The 13587-nt window shown below is 38.1% G+C and overlaps 1 protein-coding gene across 2 annotated transcripts in view; it reads left to right on the forward strand.

Moving 5' to 3' along the window:
* ankrd46b (ankyrin repeat domain 46b) overlaps positions 1–5828 on the forward strand; it is a 6253-nt gene extending 425 nt beyond the window's left edge. The window contains exons 2-5 of one of the 2 annotated variants that reach the window (XR_013820648.1): positions 1103–1445; positions 4736–4894; positions 4986–5278; positions 5353–5828. Coding sequence is in view for 1 of the 2 variants with exons in the window: in XM_079867223.1 (XP_079723349.1) it covers positions 1135–1445; positions 4736–4894; positions 4986–5202 (687 nt within the window). In the remaining variant the exon portion in view is untranslated. Of the gene's footprint in view, positions 1–1102; positions 1446–4735; positions 4895–4985 lie in introns of both variants that reach the window. The other variant, XM_079867223.1, reaches the window with a different exon arrangement.
* The last annotated feature ends 7759 nt before the right edge of the window (positions 5829–13587 follow it).

Raw genomic sequence — 13587 nt, forward strand, 5'->3', positions numbered from 1 at the left:
GTGCGCTGGCTAATGCAGAATCCTCCTCCTCCTCCTCCTCCTCCTCCTCTTCCTCCAGCACTGCAGCTCATGATCAGGTGCTTTGTTAAAGAGTGTTGCAACAGTTAAAAAGCCTTCATGTTGAATTATTACAGTGGAGTATAATCCTTTATGAGTGTGACCTCATTTTTTTTCCCCAGTCTATGGGTGTGACCCGCTCATCATTTAGGACTAACGTTAGGTCATATTTCACCTCATAATCACCTCGTATTCAAACGGGAAAATTAAGAAATTATATTTTGCTTTAAGAAACGTAAGCCTACTGTATGTTGAAGACCATTAATCATTCAATATGTGTCAGATGTTTTTAGACGTTAATTATTTTAAACTGGGTGGACTTAAAAGGGTCACTTTCCCTAATTACTAACACAGAACATTCCTAAATAAATACAGATAAAATAAATCATACAAGGATGCATTTGATTTATTAATCTTAATTTGAAAATTACTCAGCCATTTTCATCGCAGGTCTTTAGAAAAATGATATGGTACATGGTCTTATCAAGGTTACTTCCCCTATTTATATTAATCTCAATGAGAATGTTTTTATTTTTATGCAGTCTGCTTTACTGTAATATAGCACTGGGACCCACTTGATATTAAGTGTCTTTAACTACTATGTACTAATATTTAAAATAATAATTTGATTCAATTCACTTATACATGTTTTTACATTGTTCTTGTATTTCACCTGTAAAAATACCTGCATGTAATTACAGCTGTAATTAATTTCTATAGTTATATCTATAATTACAGTGTTGACCCTTCCCATACACATTAACAAACCCCTAAACTTAATCATACCACCAAACCTGAGCATATCCACCCGTATCCAACTTCAATAGCAGCAAAAGTGTTTTGCATGACAACATGAACACAATAACATAGTCCACAAGTACACTGTAAAGACACCTATAAAGTGGGACATTAGTGTAATACAGAGGTGTGGTGTCATGTGATAAATGTCACAGTGCAATACATCTAAAATCCTAAAAAAATAGACTTCATCTTTTCAATGCAAAATATAGTTTAGTGAGATCCTCTCCATTATTGTGTTTTTCAGTTACGCTGGAATTTTCGGAGACCGACTCGGACATGTCATATGTCTTCATCAGTGACTCGTCGCAGACCAGTGTACCGTTACTGCAGGCTTGTATCGATGGGGACTTGAGTTTCGCCAGGCGTCTGCTGGAGACCGGCTGCGACCCCAACATCCGTGATCACAGGGGCCGCACGGGTCTGCATCTGGCAGCGGCACGAGGTAATGTGGACATCTGCCGCTTCCTGCACAAGTTCGGCGCAGACCTGCTGGCCACCGACTATCAGGGCAACACTGCACTGCACCTGTGTGGACATGTGGACACCATTCAGTTCCTGGTGTCCAATGGTCTCAAAATTGACATTTGGTGAGATAATCCAATAGTTTTATTCATTTAGGTAACTAGATGGATTTTGGTAAGTGCTTGTGACTACTATTGTGTTTATTATGTAGGGTACTACAACGGGGCTAATACTGTAGCTAGTGCTGGGTAGACTAGTAACGGATTATGTAATCTGGATTACGTGTAAAAATTTATCTAAAAATTAAATACTTCGGTTACACTTTATTTTAAGGTGTCATTGTTACAGTGTAATTATATATTTAAGTACTGAGTAATATTAAGCAACTACATGTACTTACTATAGGGTTAGGGTAGGATTAGGATTTGGTTGAGGGTTGTAATTATGCATAATTTACTGTTACTACTATGGTAAGTACATGTAACATATGTAACAAGGACACTGTAAAATAAAGTGTTACCATTAATAATTTGCAAAATGGCAGTAAATTAATTAGAATGCATTGATTGTCCCTAATTATTCTTTTATATCTTTAAAATTTTCTTTTAAAAACAACAACGTATTGCTTATATATGTTCATAAACACTTTCAGTTTTTGCAATTTCACACACAGACCGGCCATTAGTCAGGCGACTATAATTACATGGAAAATTGAGAGACCACACAGTATAAACAAATAAAATATTTAATGTTTTTGTTAGGTTTTTTTTTTTTTTTTTGTAATTACTCATTTCTTTGAACATAACATTTTAAAGATTTATTTACAATAATTAAGATTATTTGCTTTTCATTCATTTAAGAACCCCCTGCAGTTACTTCCTAAAACCTAGTTTGGGAAACCCTGACGTAATGTAATTTTTAATCCAATTAATGTTGTTGATAACCATAACAAAACAAAATGGATTCATTCTTCTTTCTCTTTGTATTTTTGGTACATTTTGTATCAAAATGGTACAGGATTAGATTATTCATGTTATAAACAAGTTAGGTCAAAAGAAATCTAAAAGTAATCAAAAATTAGTCCGAGTATATTGCCTAAAATGTGTAACGTAATAATTACGTTACTAACAACAATTTAAATCATGTAATTTCTGTTCAGTAATGGACTACAATTTGTAAGTACTCTGCCCAGCTCTGACTGCAGGAACCGTGCATACCTTAAGGAACGTGCTTTTCACTACTCCCACAGTGTATGATTGCAGAGAAAATATAGCTTTACGTTGAACACTGATGTAGCAGCGCATTTGTTTGAAGAGAAATCATTAAAGTAGTTTGGTATGCTTAAAAATCATATAAATGTATGAGGTAGTGAGAAGGGCTTTTTACCCCACACTCGGAGTAAACGACACCCATTATTGAAGTTTTGTGTAATATCTTGTACTTGTTCAAAACAATAACTTTAGCAAAGTTTATTTATTTTGACATTGAATTGAATTTACTTTTATTCAATAAGTACAGTCATTATCAATCAGTGTAAAAAAAATAAAAAATAAATGCCTGAATATGTTAATAGAGATAAAAAATAGAGATTCTGAAAGCTTAGACTGTTGAGTGAGATCCTGTAATAATTTATCGTGGCTTTACAGTAACAATAAATTATATTTTATGATTAATATAATATTTTCAAAATATGATGGGTTCGTTAGCAATATGATTATTATCTCTAGGGTGGACATTCAACTTAATAAATATTGACCATTTGAAATCTAGCCATGTCATGTCAAAGAATGAAAAAAGTCAGCCAGCTATTTATTATCATGTTAATTATTGTGCCTTTAGATACTATTTAGGACAGATAGTATGTGAATTGTGACTAGTGCACTTTTAGCCCCATTGTAACAACCATGATCCATGGTCACTAACCAAGTTAGTCACTACTTTCATAATATAGAAAAAAATGTTTTAAAGGAGTCATAACCTAGTATTACCTTGGATACCTACTGCTGTATTATAGTCTTTCAGGCTCTTCTAAAAAAGAAAAGTGGAAAAAAAATAAACACAGAGCTCCTCAGACCCTTATTTCTGAAGGCATTATTGTCTCGCGAGATCTGATGCGATATTTTGGCTGTCGTGGACGGTCATTTTAATAATGCAAATGAGGGCCGCGTTGATTGGTGGCAGGAAGGAGGGGGGTTGACACCGCAGGTAACGCTTTAGCATATCATTACAAAATGACATCATGGCGCAAGTTATGAATGAACCCGACCTGGCCGCGACCGGCTTCCCGGCCAGTGTATAAGTATGAGGCGCCGTTTAGGGCTTAAATCAAACTTCATTCACACACACATATATGAAACACGCTTGCATACATACTAAGTAGTCACACATACATGTATATGAACTCTCCACGTACATACTCATATGAGACGCGAGCACACACACACAAACTCGCGCACATACTCATATAAGACGCGAGCACACACACACACAAACTAGACGGCGCCTCATATATAAGCATTAGGCAATCAATATACAATAGCCGAATTCATGATGATCTCAGTCATTTGTTGTTTGCAAAGTAACGTTAGCAGCCATTCCCCATGTTTACCTCGAAGCTAATACTCCCGCTAGCATACAATAGCCGCATTAGCAGTTAGCTGCTGTTTGTTACACACAGTAGAGCAATAAAAACTCAGTCTTACCGTTTTAATTTCAGGCAAGTCTCTGATGGTTGGAATTGCACCTTTTTCCAAACAGAGCTTCGAGGCCAACTTCGCCTGATATTGCCCCAAATTTGTGTATGATTCCTGTGTGAACTGTTTAGCGCAGACTCCTAACGATAAGCCAGTTGAAAGGGTTGTTGGGACAGCGTCATTAAAAATGAATTTCATCCACTGGTCCCTGATAGTTTGGTCCGTTTTTGGTAGAGAAAACACATTTACATGTTGTTTGTGGCAGTCAACAGTACTCGTTTCTCCATCTTTCTCGACTGAACTGAATATGAGGGGGAGAGGGGCGGGCTTCCCGCGGCATAGGTTTGCGGTGTCCATATATGGTATATCCTGCCCCGTCATGACGTCAAGACGGGGCTGAAATCAAAATCTCGTATTTGAGTGCGCGTGCACGCGCGCTGGTTTATTTACCCTGAGGTAAACAAACGCTTCACTTTTAAATATCGGCTTCCCGGCCAGTGTATAATCGTTAGGCAATCATAACATACATTGATTCTCGTGGAAAAGTGAAAATTGCAGGTTATGACTCCTTTAAATTAAGACATATCATATTAATTTATTATTTTACTGTAGTAGTAGTGCTTGTAATGATGTAATAACTTGGCAGAACACTATTGTAACAATGGTAAGTTTTCATCTGACTCTATGTAACGTTTCTCGATTGTGCTCTTGCATTTGAGCAGTAACCACAACGGGTCGACCCCCCTGGTGCTGGCTAAGAGGAGAGGGGTAAATAAAGATGCCATTCGGCTGCTGGAAGGCCTGGAAGAGCAAGAGGTCAAGGGCTTCAACAGAGGAGCCCACTCCAAACTAGAAGCCATGCAGATGGCTGAGAGCGAGAGGTTAGATTCGCCTCAGATGCCACCTTTCAGGAACATCTTTTAGTTATTTGACATGTTTCAATTGTTACTGACTCAACACTCTTGTTCCTAGTGCGATGGAGAGCCATTCGCTGCTCAATCCAAACCTACAGAACAGCGAGGGTGTGCTGTCCAGCTTCCGCTCCACCTGGCAGGAGTTTGTGGAGGATTTGGGCTTCTGGAGGGTCCTGCTGCTGCTGGTGGTCATCGCTCTTCTGTCTCTGGGCATTGCTTACTATGTTAGTGGCGTACTGCCCTTTTCTGCGAGTCAGCTGGAGTTGGTCCACTGAGGGCCAGATTGTGTTATATCCCGGGACATGACCAGTCAAGCTTTGAAGTAAAGGGAGGTTTGAGTGGACTCTGAAGGTACACTGAAGGTTCCTCATAGTACAAGATTAGGTCTAATGTGAAGTTTAGAAACAATCTTGTCATTCTCACAGGTGAGGTCGAGTGGAGGCGTCCACATGATGATGGCTGCACTATGAAGGAAGACTGAAAGGTAAAGGTTCAGATGTTAATGGGGGAACATGTTTCTTAAATACACCCCAAGTGATGTAAACCCATTTCTCACAGATTTTCCCATGATCACTGAACACGGCCAGTTGACAGTTGATATATACACTTGTAATATCTCAATGGTGATGTAGACAACATTAGATTACAGTTGTAGGTTAGATCAGACATGATGTTTTCATCCTAGTATTTGCTTAGCTTTCTTTTCTATCACCTTTATTTTTTTCTGTATATGAAGTCTTTGTTGTGGAAGTATGGCAATAGACCAGACACTACATACATATTATGCTTATTTACATATCTATGATTCATTTGTTTGATTTACATTGTTATATATAATATTGTTTTAAGGTAATTGTCTGTAAAATGTTACATAAACTAATAAATGGCCATCAGGAATTTCCTTTCTGTGCACAGATGACAGTTTGTCAAAGGACAGTTATCACTGTTCTGTTAGTGTACAAATTATCTGGTAAGTTAAAAAGGATCTTTCTGTTTGTTCAAATAAACAGAAATACTTTTTTTCCTCATCATAATATGCTTTCGCACTTTGATTGTGTTGTTCTGAGAAACATTTAGCCAGTGTTAAGATAATATGAAGCTAAATATGGCCTAAAATGAATAAAGCGTTGTGATAAGCAGTGGTTTTCAGTGATTTAAGAACAGCTACAGGTAGTAGTTAGGCTTGGTCCTGTTCTAAAATCACTGTAAACCACACATAGCAACAGAAATGTAATAATTCTTCCACCAAACGTGTATTTCTTCAGCAACATTTAGCTCAGTAATGCTGATTTAATGAGGACACAGGTGTGTTTATAGGACACGTCTCAGCCAATCATAATCAAGGACAAGAACAATCCGTTTTATAAATTGTTGTTGGGAGTTAAGCAAATTTGACCAAACAGCATCTTTTAACATTTAAATTTTTGCTATAGTACAAATAAATATGTGCAACCACATGAGTATGCACTTTATTTCAATAGTCCACTTTAGACATTCTACTAACTATAAGTAACTTTTCAACTACATGTCAACTAACTCTCATTAGAGAATTAGTAGACTAAGTTGACATACTTGCAAAGTCACTTATAGTCAGTAGAATGTCTGTTGGGAGATGATCAATATACAGTGTTAGCGAATATTAAGCAGACAAACTACTAATACTCTGACTGGTAGTTGACATGTAGCAAAGTTACTTAGTAGAATGTCTAAAACTATCGAAATAAAGTGACACCCAACATGAACATTTACTATGAATTTTTGACAAATGTTGATACATGAAGAATATATAATGTAATGATTCAGTGCATATCTAATTATAGAAGAAATGTCACTAAATCAGATTATTACTATAAAAGTATTTTCTTGGAAATCCATTTGAAAGTCCTGTGGGAAGCCATCACTCTATTGTTAATGTTCTTTGGGCTTAACGGTCGCAAACTGAACAACAGCTCTACTACGTTAGCGGAATTGCACCACACCGCCCCCTGGTGCCTGAACAGTTGGAAAGATAAAACAGATTTATACATTCACATTAATTTGTATATATGTATTTAACTTTTCTGAACATTTCATTTTGGTAACGCACATACACTCATCGTAGCTATTATAAGTCTACTAACACATGGTCATGCACTCTTTCTCCTTCCTCTCTCCCTTCATGCTATTTTGATGGAAAGAGTGTATTGATGCTGAGTGACTCATCCGGATGTTTGTTGGGTTTTGATATTATATAGATTGGTCTTAGGAGGGGAAGATGGTGGGGGGCGGTTGTAACCATTTAAAAGGATGCTGGGATTTCGGCAGTGGTGGTACCACTCAGGGAGAGAAACCACAACAACCATTTAGCATGCGCTGACCCACAAAATCCAACACAAATATGTGGAAAGAGAAAAGGATGGTGAGAGCGTTATACTGTAAGATTAAAAACTCATAAGAAGCTTACATAACAGCATAATCCAAAGCAATAGGTCTGCGTCACAGGCAGAATCCCAAACATCAATGTTTTCTGTGTAGGTTTTTTGACAAAAGTGATTCGTGATTTACTGGATAAGGATAATAATAAAAAAAATACTTATAATTTCCTCCAATCAAAATATATTGTGGCTTGGCTAGCAAGATTATTGTAGTTGCAAGATTTTATTACTTTACTTCTCCAGAGCACACTTTTATGATGACACTTCCTCATATATTCTGCTCTAAGACTGCATGTGGGAATGCAGTTGTTTTGCTGTCACATGCCTCAACCACCTCAGCTTCAGTTCTCCTCAGTTCAGTGTAAAACCAAATATAACACTAGTGTAACCTTCAACCAATGTAGCAACAACCAAAGATTGTACTACAACATTTAAAGTAATGCTAAAGGACTGTACGTTTCTTTCCATTACTTTTAATATATTTCATAAATTAAACATGAAATGTAATGAGCAAGTTCCTTCTTTTGGGGACTTTCTTTCTGGGACCAGCCACAGGCTGAAAACGTAATAAATAATGTCCCAAATGAAGTCAATGGATGGTCCTCACTATGAGAGAAATAAAAGATGTGTGTGTGTGTGTGTGTGTGTGTGACGTCACAGGGTGATTTGACTACTGCAGCGGTTTAGAGAGTAGCTGCACGCTAATCTTTGCTGTTTGCTGACCTCTTTCTTTCAGCCTGCTGCTGCTGGCTAGTCTTTATGGTGAACAGTGAAGCAGCTTCTAAGTCTCCCCCTGCCAGTATATAGCCTGTCCATCGCCGAGACCCCCACCAGGCCTCCTCGTGGCCACACACTGAAACTGGGTGCTTTGTTTGGGGCGCCAGGCTAACTTTGGTGTTGGATCTCGGAGTTGCAGTGGTCCCCAGAGGTTGTTTGTGGCCAGCCAGTGCCCTGCTGTCTTGCAGGTTAGTCTATTGAGATCAAGGCTATGGGAGCATGCCACTCTTAGAAAAAAAGGTGCAAAAGCTGTCACTGGCGGGGTACCTTTTCAAAAGGTACACCTTTGTACCTAAAGAGTGCATATTATGGCGCTTTTTCACTACACAGTACCAGCTAGCCTCGACTCGACTCGCCTTTGTTTGGTTGTTTGGAGCCGAAGCGAGGCGAGTCGAGTTGAGCTGTTACTGGTAATGGAAAAACGCCATTAGTCTCTCAAAGGTACATGTTGGTACCAAAAGTGTACATATTAGAACCTTTTTGAAGGGTACCGTCCCAGTGACAGCTTTTGTACCTTTATTTGGCCCTCTGAGAAAAAAGGCATGTGTTGAAGGCACACATTAGGCGGTCCTCTCACAGTTAGGAGCTCCGGCAGCCTCCTGCAACCATATTGTGGGACTGGTCGTCTTTGGTCACCCTTGCCACCTGGATATCCCACACTATGGTGAAGATAGGGCTACCGGGGGCTATGGCACTCTTAAACCCTTTTCTTTGCGCAGGTGTCCACCTCTGACCATGGTGTACAATACTCTGATCTTATATTTGGTTGAAGTCTGGCGGTGATGGGGTATTTGGTGACTGAAGCAGGGAAGAATGGCCTGGAAGCTTGACCCCTCACGGCAGTGGAACGGGGGATATATGGTCGCTAGCAGCTTGGATTGATTGGCTTCTGAATGATTTCGGCAGACCCCATTTAGGGGCCGCACTACTCACCCTACAGGGGAAGGGCCTAGAAAAGGTGGCCTAACAATTGACCACTCTATTATCTCCTGGGTAGGTTACCACGACCTACTGGGAATTCCATCTTGTGGGAATTGGGAATTCACCTCTTTCATAGTGGCAACATGGAATGTCAGAACTAGTGAGGGTAACAGACCTCATAAGAGGACTGCACTGATATTGCTCCCCTTAGCGAGACAAGACTCCTGGGTAAACAGTAACAGTAAATTATGCATAATTACATGCAACTAACCCTCAACCAAATCCTAATCCTACCCTAACCCTATAGTAAGTACATGTAGTTGCTTAATATTACTGAGTACTTAAATGTAACAATGACACCTTAAAATAAAGTGTAACCCTACGGCAATATCCGAAATCCTTGTCCTTGTGGGGACATTTTTTGGTCCTCATGAGGAAAACAGCTTATAACTCATACTAAGTGTTTTTGTTTCTTTGTTTTTGTTTCTTTGAAAATGTAAAAATGCTGAAAGTTTTGTGTGATGGGTAGGGTTAGTGTAAGGAGATAGAGTATACAGTTTGTACTGTATAGAAACCATTATGTCTCCAGAAAGAGTGTGTGCGTGCGTGTATGTTCTCTCTGATGGATGATTGCCATCAGGGAGCAGTAAAATGCTTTAATTTATGAGTACATCTCATTTGCAATATTTGCTCTGTAAAAGCTGAGTGCTTTACTATGATTGTTCTGTAAATCACTGATAGTAGTGGAAAAGGCTGTCTCGTGTTCTATTGCAGAATTCCTTGTGTCATTGATTTCGGATTAAGTGACAGATGGCATATGGAAAGCAAGTTCACATCCATTCAGTGACCAACATAGCCTGCAGGATAACAACATTGTCAGCTAGACATGTCACCTGTCACTCTTTGTATTGATTGTAGTTGCCATTAGCCTATTTGCAACTTTGCAAACTGAAGGAAGACACACTTGACCCTAGCATAGATCACTGCAGATTCGTAGCTTAACATGTACTGTATATGTACACTACTATTCAAACGGTTGGGATTAGTAAGGATTTTTAAAAGTTTTTGAAAGAAGTATAACCAAGCTTGCATTTATTTGACAAAGAAATGCAGTAAAAACAGGAATATTGTGAATTATTATTATTATTATGAATTAAAATAACCTTTTTCATATTTTATTGTATTTTAAATGACCAAGCTGAATTTTCAGCATCATTACTTCAGTCTTCAGTCACATAGTCCTTCAGAAATCATTCTGATGCTGATTTGCTGCTCAAGAAACATTTCTTATTATCATCAATGTTGAAAACTTTTGAGCTGTTTGAGAAAACTGATTCAAAAATCAGGATTCTTAGATGACTACAAATTGAAAATCTTTTGTAAGATAAGTCATTATTGGTCAATTTCATGAATCCTTCCTAAATGAAAGTATTTATTTCTTTAAAAAAAAAATTACATTTGAACTTTATTAACCCTTAAACTGGCAACATGCACCACAAGATACATATGCTTTAGTCTCTTGTAGGAGGCATGAGAAAGATTTGTTCACCCAATCCTGCTATTATTATGATAGTTGAGTCTGTTTTGAGTATGTGGGTCATATGACTTCAAATTAAAAAAAATAATAATTGTGCTCCTTTTGTCAGCCTGACCTAAAACAGTTCACCCATGGTAGACATTCTGACATTGTAGAAAGTAGTTATACAGGGTGGGCCATTTATATGGATACACCGTAATAACATGGGAATGGTTGGTGATATTAAAGTCCTGTTTGTGGCTCATTAGTATATGTGAGGGGGCAAACTCCTCAAGATGGGTGGTGACCATGGTGGCCATTTAGAAGTCCACAAACAGGACTTTAATATCACCAACCATTCCATGTTATTACGGTGTATCCATATAAATGGCCCACCCTGTATATTTATCTTACTTTTCTTAAGTGTAAAAAAAAACCCTGCTAATGAACCTTAATGTTAACCTTAGTGAATGCATTGTGAACTAACATGAATATATTTTTAACTTGCATTAACAAAGATGAATAAGTTCTCTGAAAATATATTGCTCATTGTTATTTCATGTTAGTTAATGCATTAACTAATATTAACAAATGAGACCTTAGTGTAAAGTGTTACCAATAAATCTACAGGTTTGTGTTGTATAATAAAATGTGAAAGCGTATTATGCAAACCACAGACGTAATATACTCTTAAATCAAAAACCATATTGCTAGTACCCTTATAAAAGTCCTGAGGGAAAGAACCCTCCCCCACTAGATATTTTGAAGAATATTGTATTTTGTTCTGTGGTGTTCAGTGAAAACGGATACAGTGAGGTCAGCCTTTATTTGACAAAAGAAAAATGATTAATAACCGGTGAAAGGGAAGTGTCCAGGAAAGATCTGAGAAAGTACACGGGCTGCTAACAAAAAGGACATGATGTCCTCAGTAAACAGGAAGTGAAGGAACAGTTCAAGCAGAAGTAGTGTGTAAGTCCAGAGGGGTTGTAATGTCCGGTATCCCATCTCTGTTGTTCTATTCATGGACATCATAAACACCTGAACTGTAGTGGAACGCTGTACTGAATTTCTAGCAGCTGTAAGGAGGTGTAGAAAGTGCCAAGCGCTCCTCGTCTCATGCTGTTTTTGAGTGACTCCTCTTGTTGCGCATTGCTACTTGTTCAAAGTCTGATGAAAAAAACAGAAAAAAAAACGGTGATTAGCTCAGGAACAGCATGTGTGAAAGCTGCTGATTACAATACACTTTGACCTCTCATTTCATCATTTCTTCATTTCTCTGCTTGGTCTATTGTGTTATCTGTAAGACAGGTTCCTTAGTTCATTATTTTTCTGATAGATGTCCGTCGTTCTCCCTCATGTGACCTTTGAACTTTTGTTGACAGAACTGACACTTGCCCTATTGGGTCAGTGCTGTTTTGTTACGTTTGATGATCATGTTCGTGTTTTTTGTCTTGCAAACATAAATATTCAATTTTCTGTGGTAAACTGAATGTCACCAAGTTAAAGTTTACAAGCGGACTAAGATTGTTTTGTCAAAATTGCAAGAAGGACTTGTGATGGTCTTGGAAGCGTCAGTTAGAATGGGATGAAAATTATAAATAAATTATTTGCCTTAGTAAGATAACTTTTCTTTAAAAAAAAATAAAAAATTGTGGCTTAAAATATTTATTTTATTTGTGCCAGGAAACATATTGGCAAGGCCAATGGAAATTTCAACTATAGTTCTCTGACTGGGCCAGCAGGGGGAAAAAACACCTTATTGTTGAGCCCATTTTTTAAATGAACCGTGATCCAAAACCAGACCTGATGATTGGTGAGTCCTAATGTTTGATATCAGTGTGTGTTTGCATTTGAGCAACTTTTAGTGTGTTGTTGTCTGATGATAAACTGGGAAAGAAAAAACTGACTTGTTTGTGAATCAAGGCTGTCTGATCTTTTTGAATGGGCCTAAAATCCACAATGCATCACTCACAAAAGCTTGTTGAATAGACCATTCAGAACTTGCATGTGGTCATGTACCTCTACAGGATTCAGACCTGCGCTCCCTTGCATGTCACATGGATCAGCACCCTCCAGGCATTATGTGACACAAACACACATCTGTTGTTATCTTATGCCTTAGCACTGCATTTATTTAACAATGCATTTGACTGTATCATATGTTGTTGGTGTAGTAGTCAGTGTAATTCTGTGAACTGCCACAGGGGGCACTATCCTTTTCAGGATCTGAGGGAACAATGCGCTTCCTATTAAGCAATTTAGCCTATCTGTTATTAGTGATGTCAATGCAGGATTTAATTTATTAAATCCTTATCATGGCATAAATTTGTGGAGGTCTTTTTTATAGAAGACATTTTCACTTACAATCTGTGTTTGTGAAATATGTTGTGCACACTGTCACAGGTAAAGCAAATTGGTGAATCTGTAATATTTAAAGGTGCAATTATAGGTGATTCTCTACAGAAACAATTTTTGTTATGCTGGTTGAAAGTCTCCTCATATCCTGATAGCATTATGTTAAGCGGTCTAAATGTATTTTTATAAATGTATATCGTCTGTGGAAGGTGTAGGACGGTAAAATGGTTGTTCAATCATTGCATTCAGTCTGAATGAAATGAAAGCTTGTGTTTGCATACCACTGCGCAGCCTGTTCACACAGACATCATACAGTATGTCATCAGCGTGTTCACGTACGCTGTGCTGACAGAGCGAGAATGGCAGGCAAACAGTCGTTTACATTCGTTATTGTAGTACTGTTACTCACTAAGTAAACGTTTCTCACCAGTGAATGATACACGATGTAATCCAATAACATTGTCTCTGGTCGTCTCACTTCTGGTCTGTCCGTGTTCATGTGTTTTGGTGGAGGTGTGGCTTTGGAAGGCGATTTGCTGTGAGGGTGCGAATGTATGCTTTCAATGCTAGCAGGCTAAAGTTAGCATTTCACAGATCACCAATTGCACCTTTAAATGCTCATAATAATGTAGGTGTTTTGTGACTTGTATGTGAACATGCTTTAAAATTCCTGACAA

This window comes from Squalius cephalus, assembly GCF_949319135.1.
Source record: "Squalius cephalus genome assembly, chromosome: 3".
NCBI classification, from domain to species: Eukaryota; Metazoa; Chordata; class Actinopteri; order Cypriniformes; family Leuciscidae; genus Squalius; species Squalius cephalus.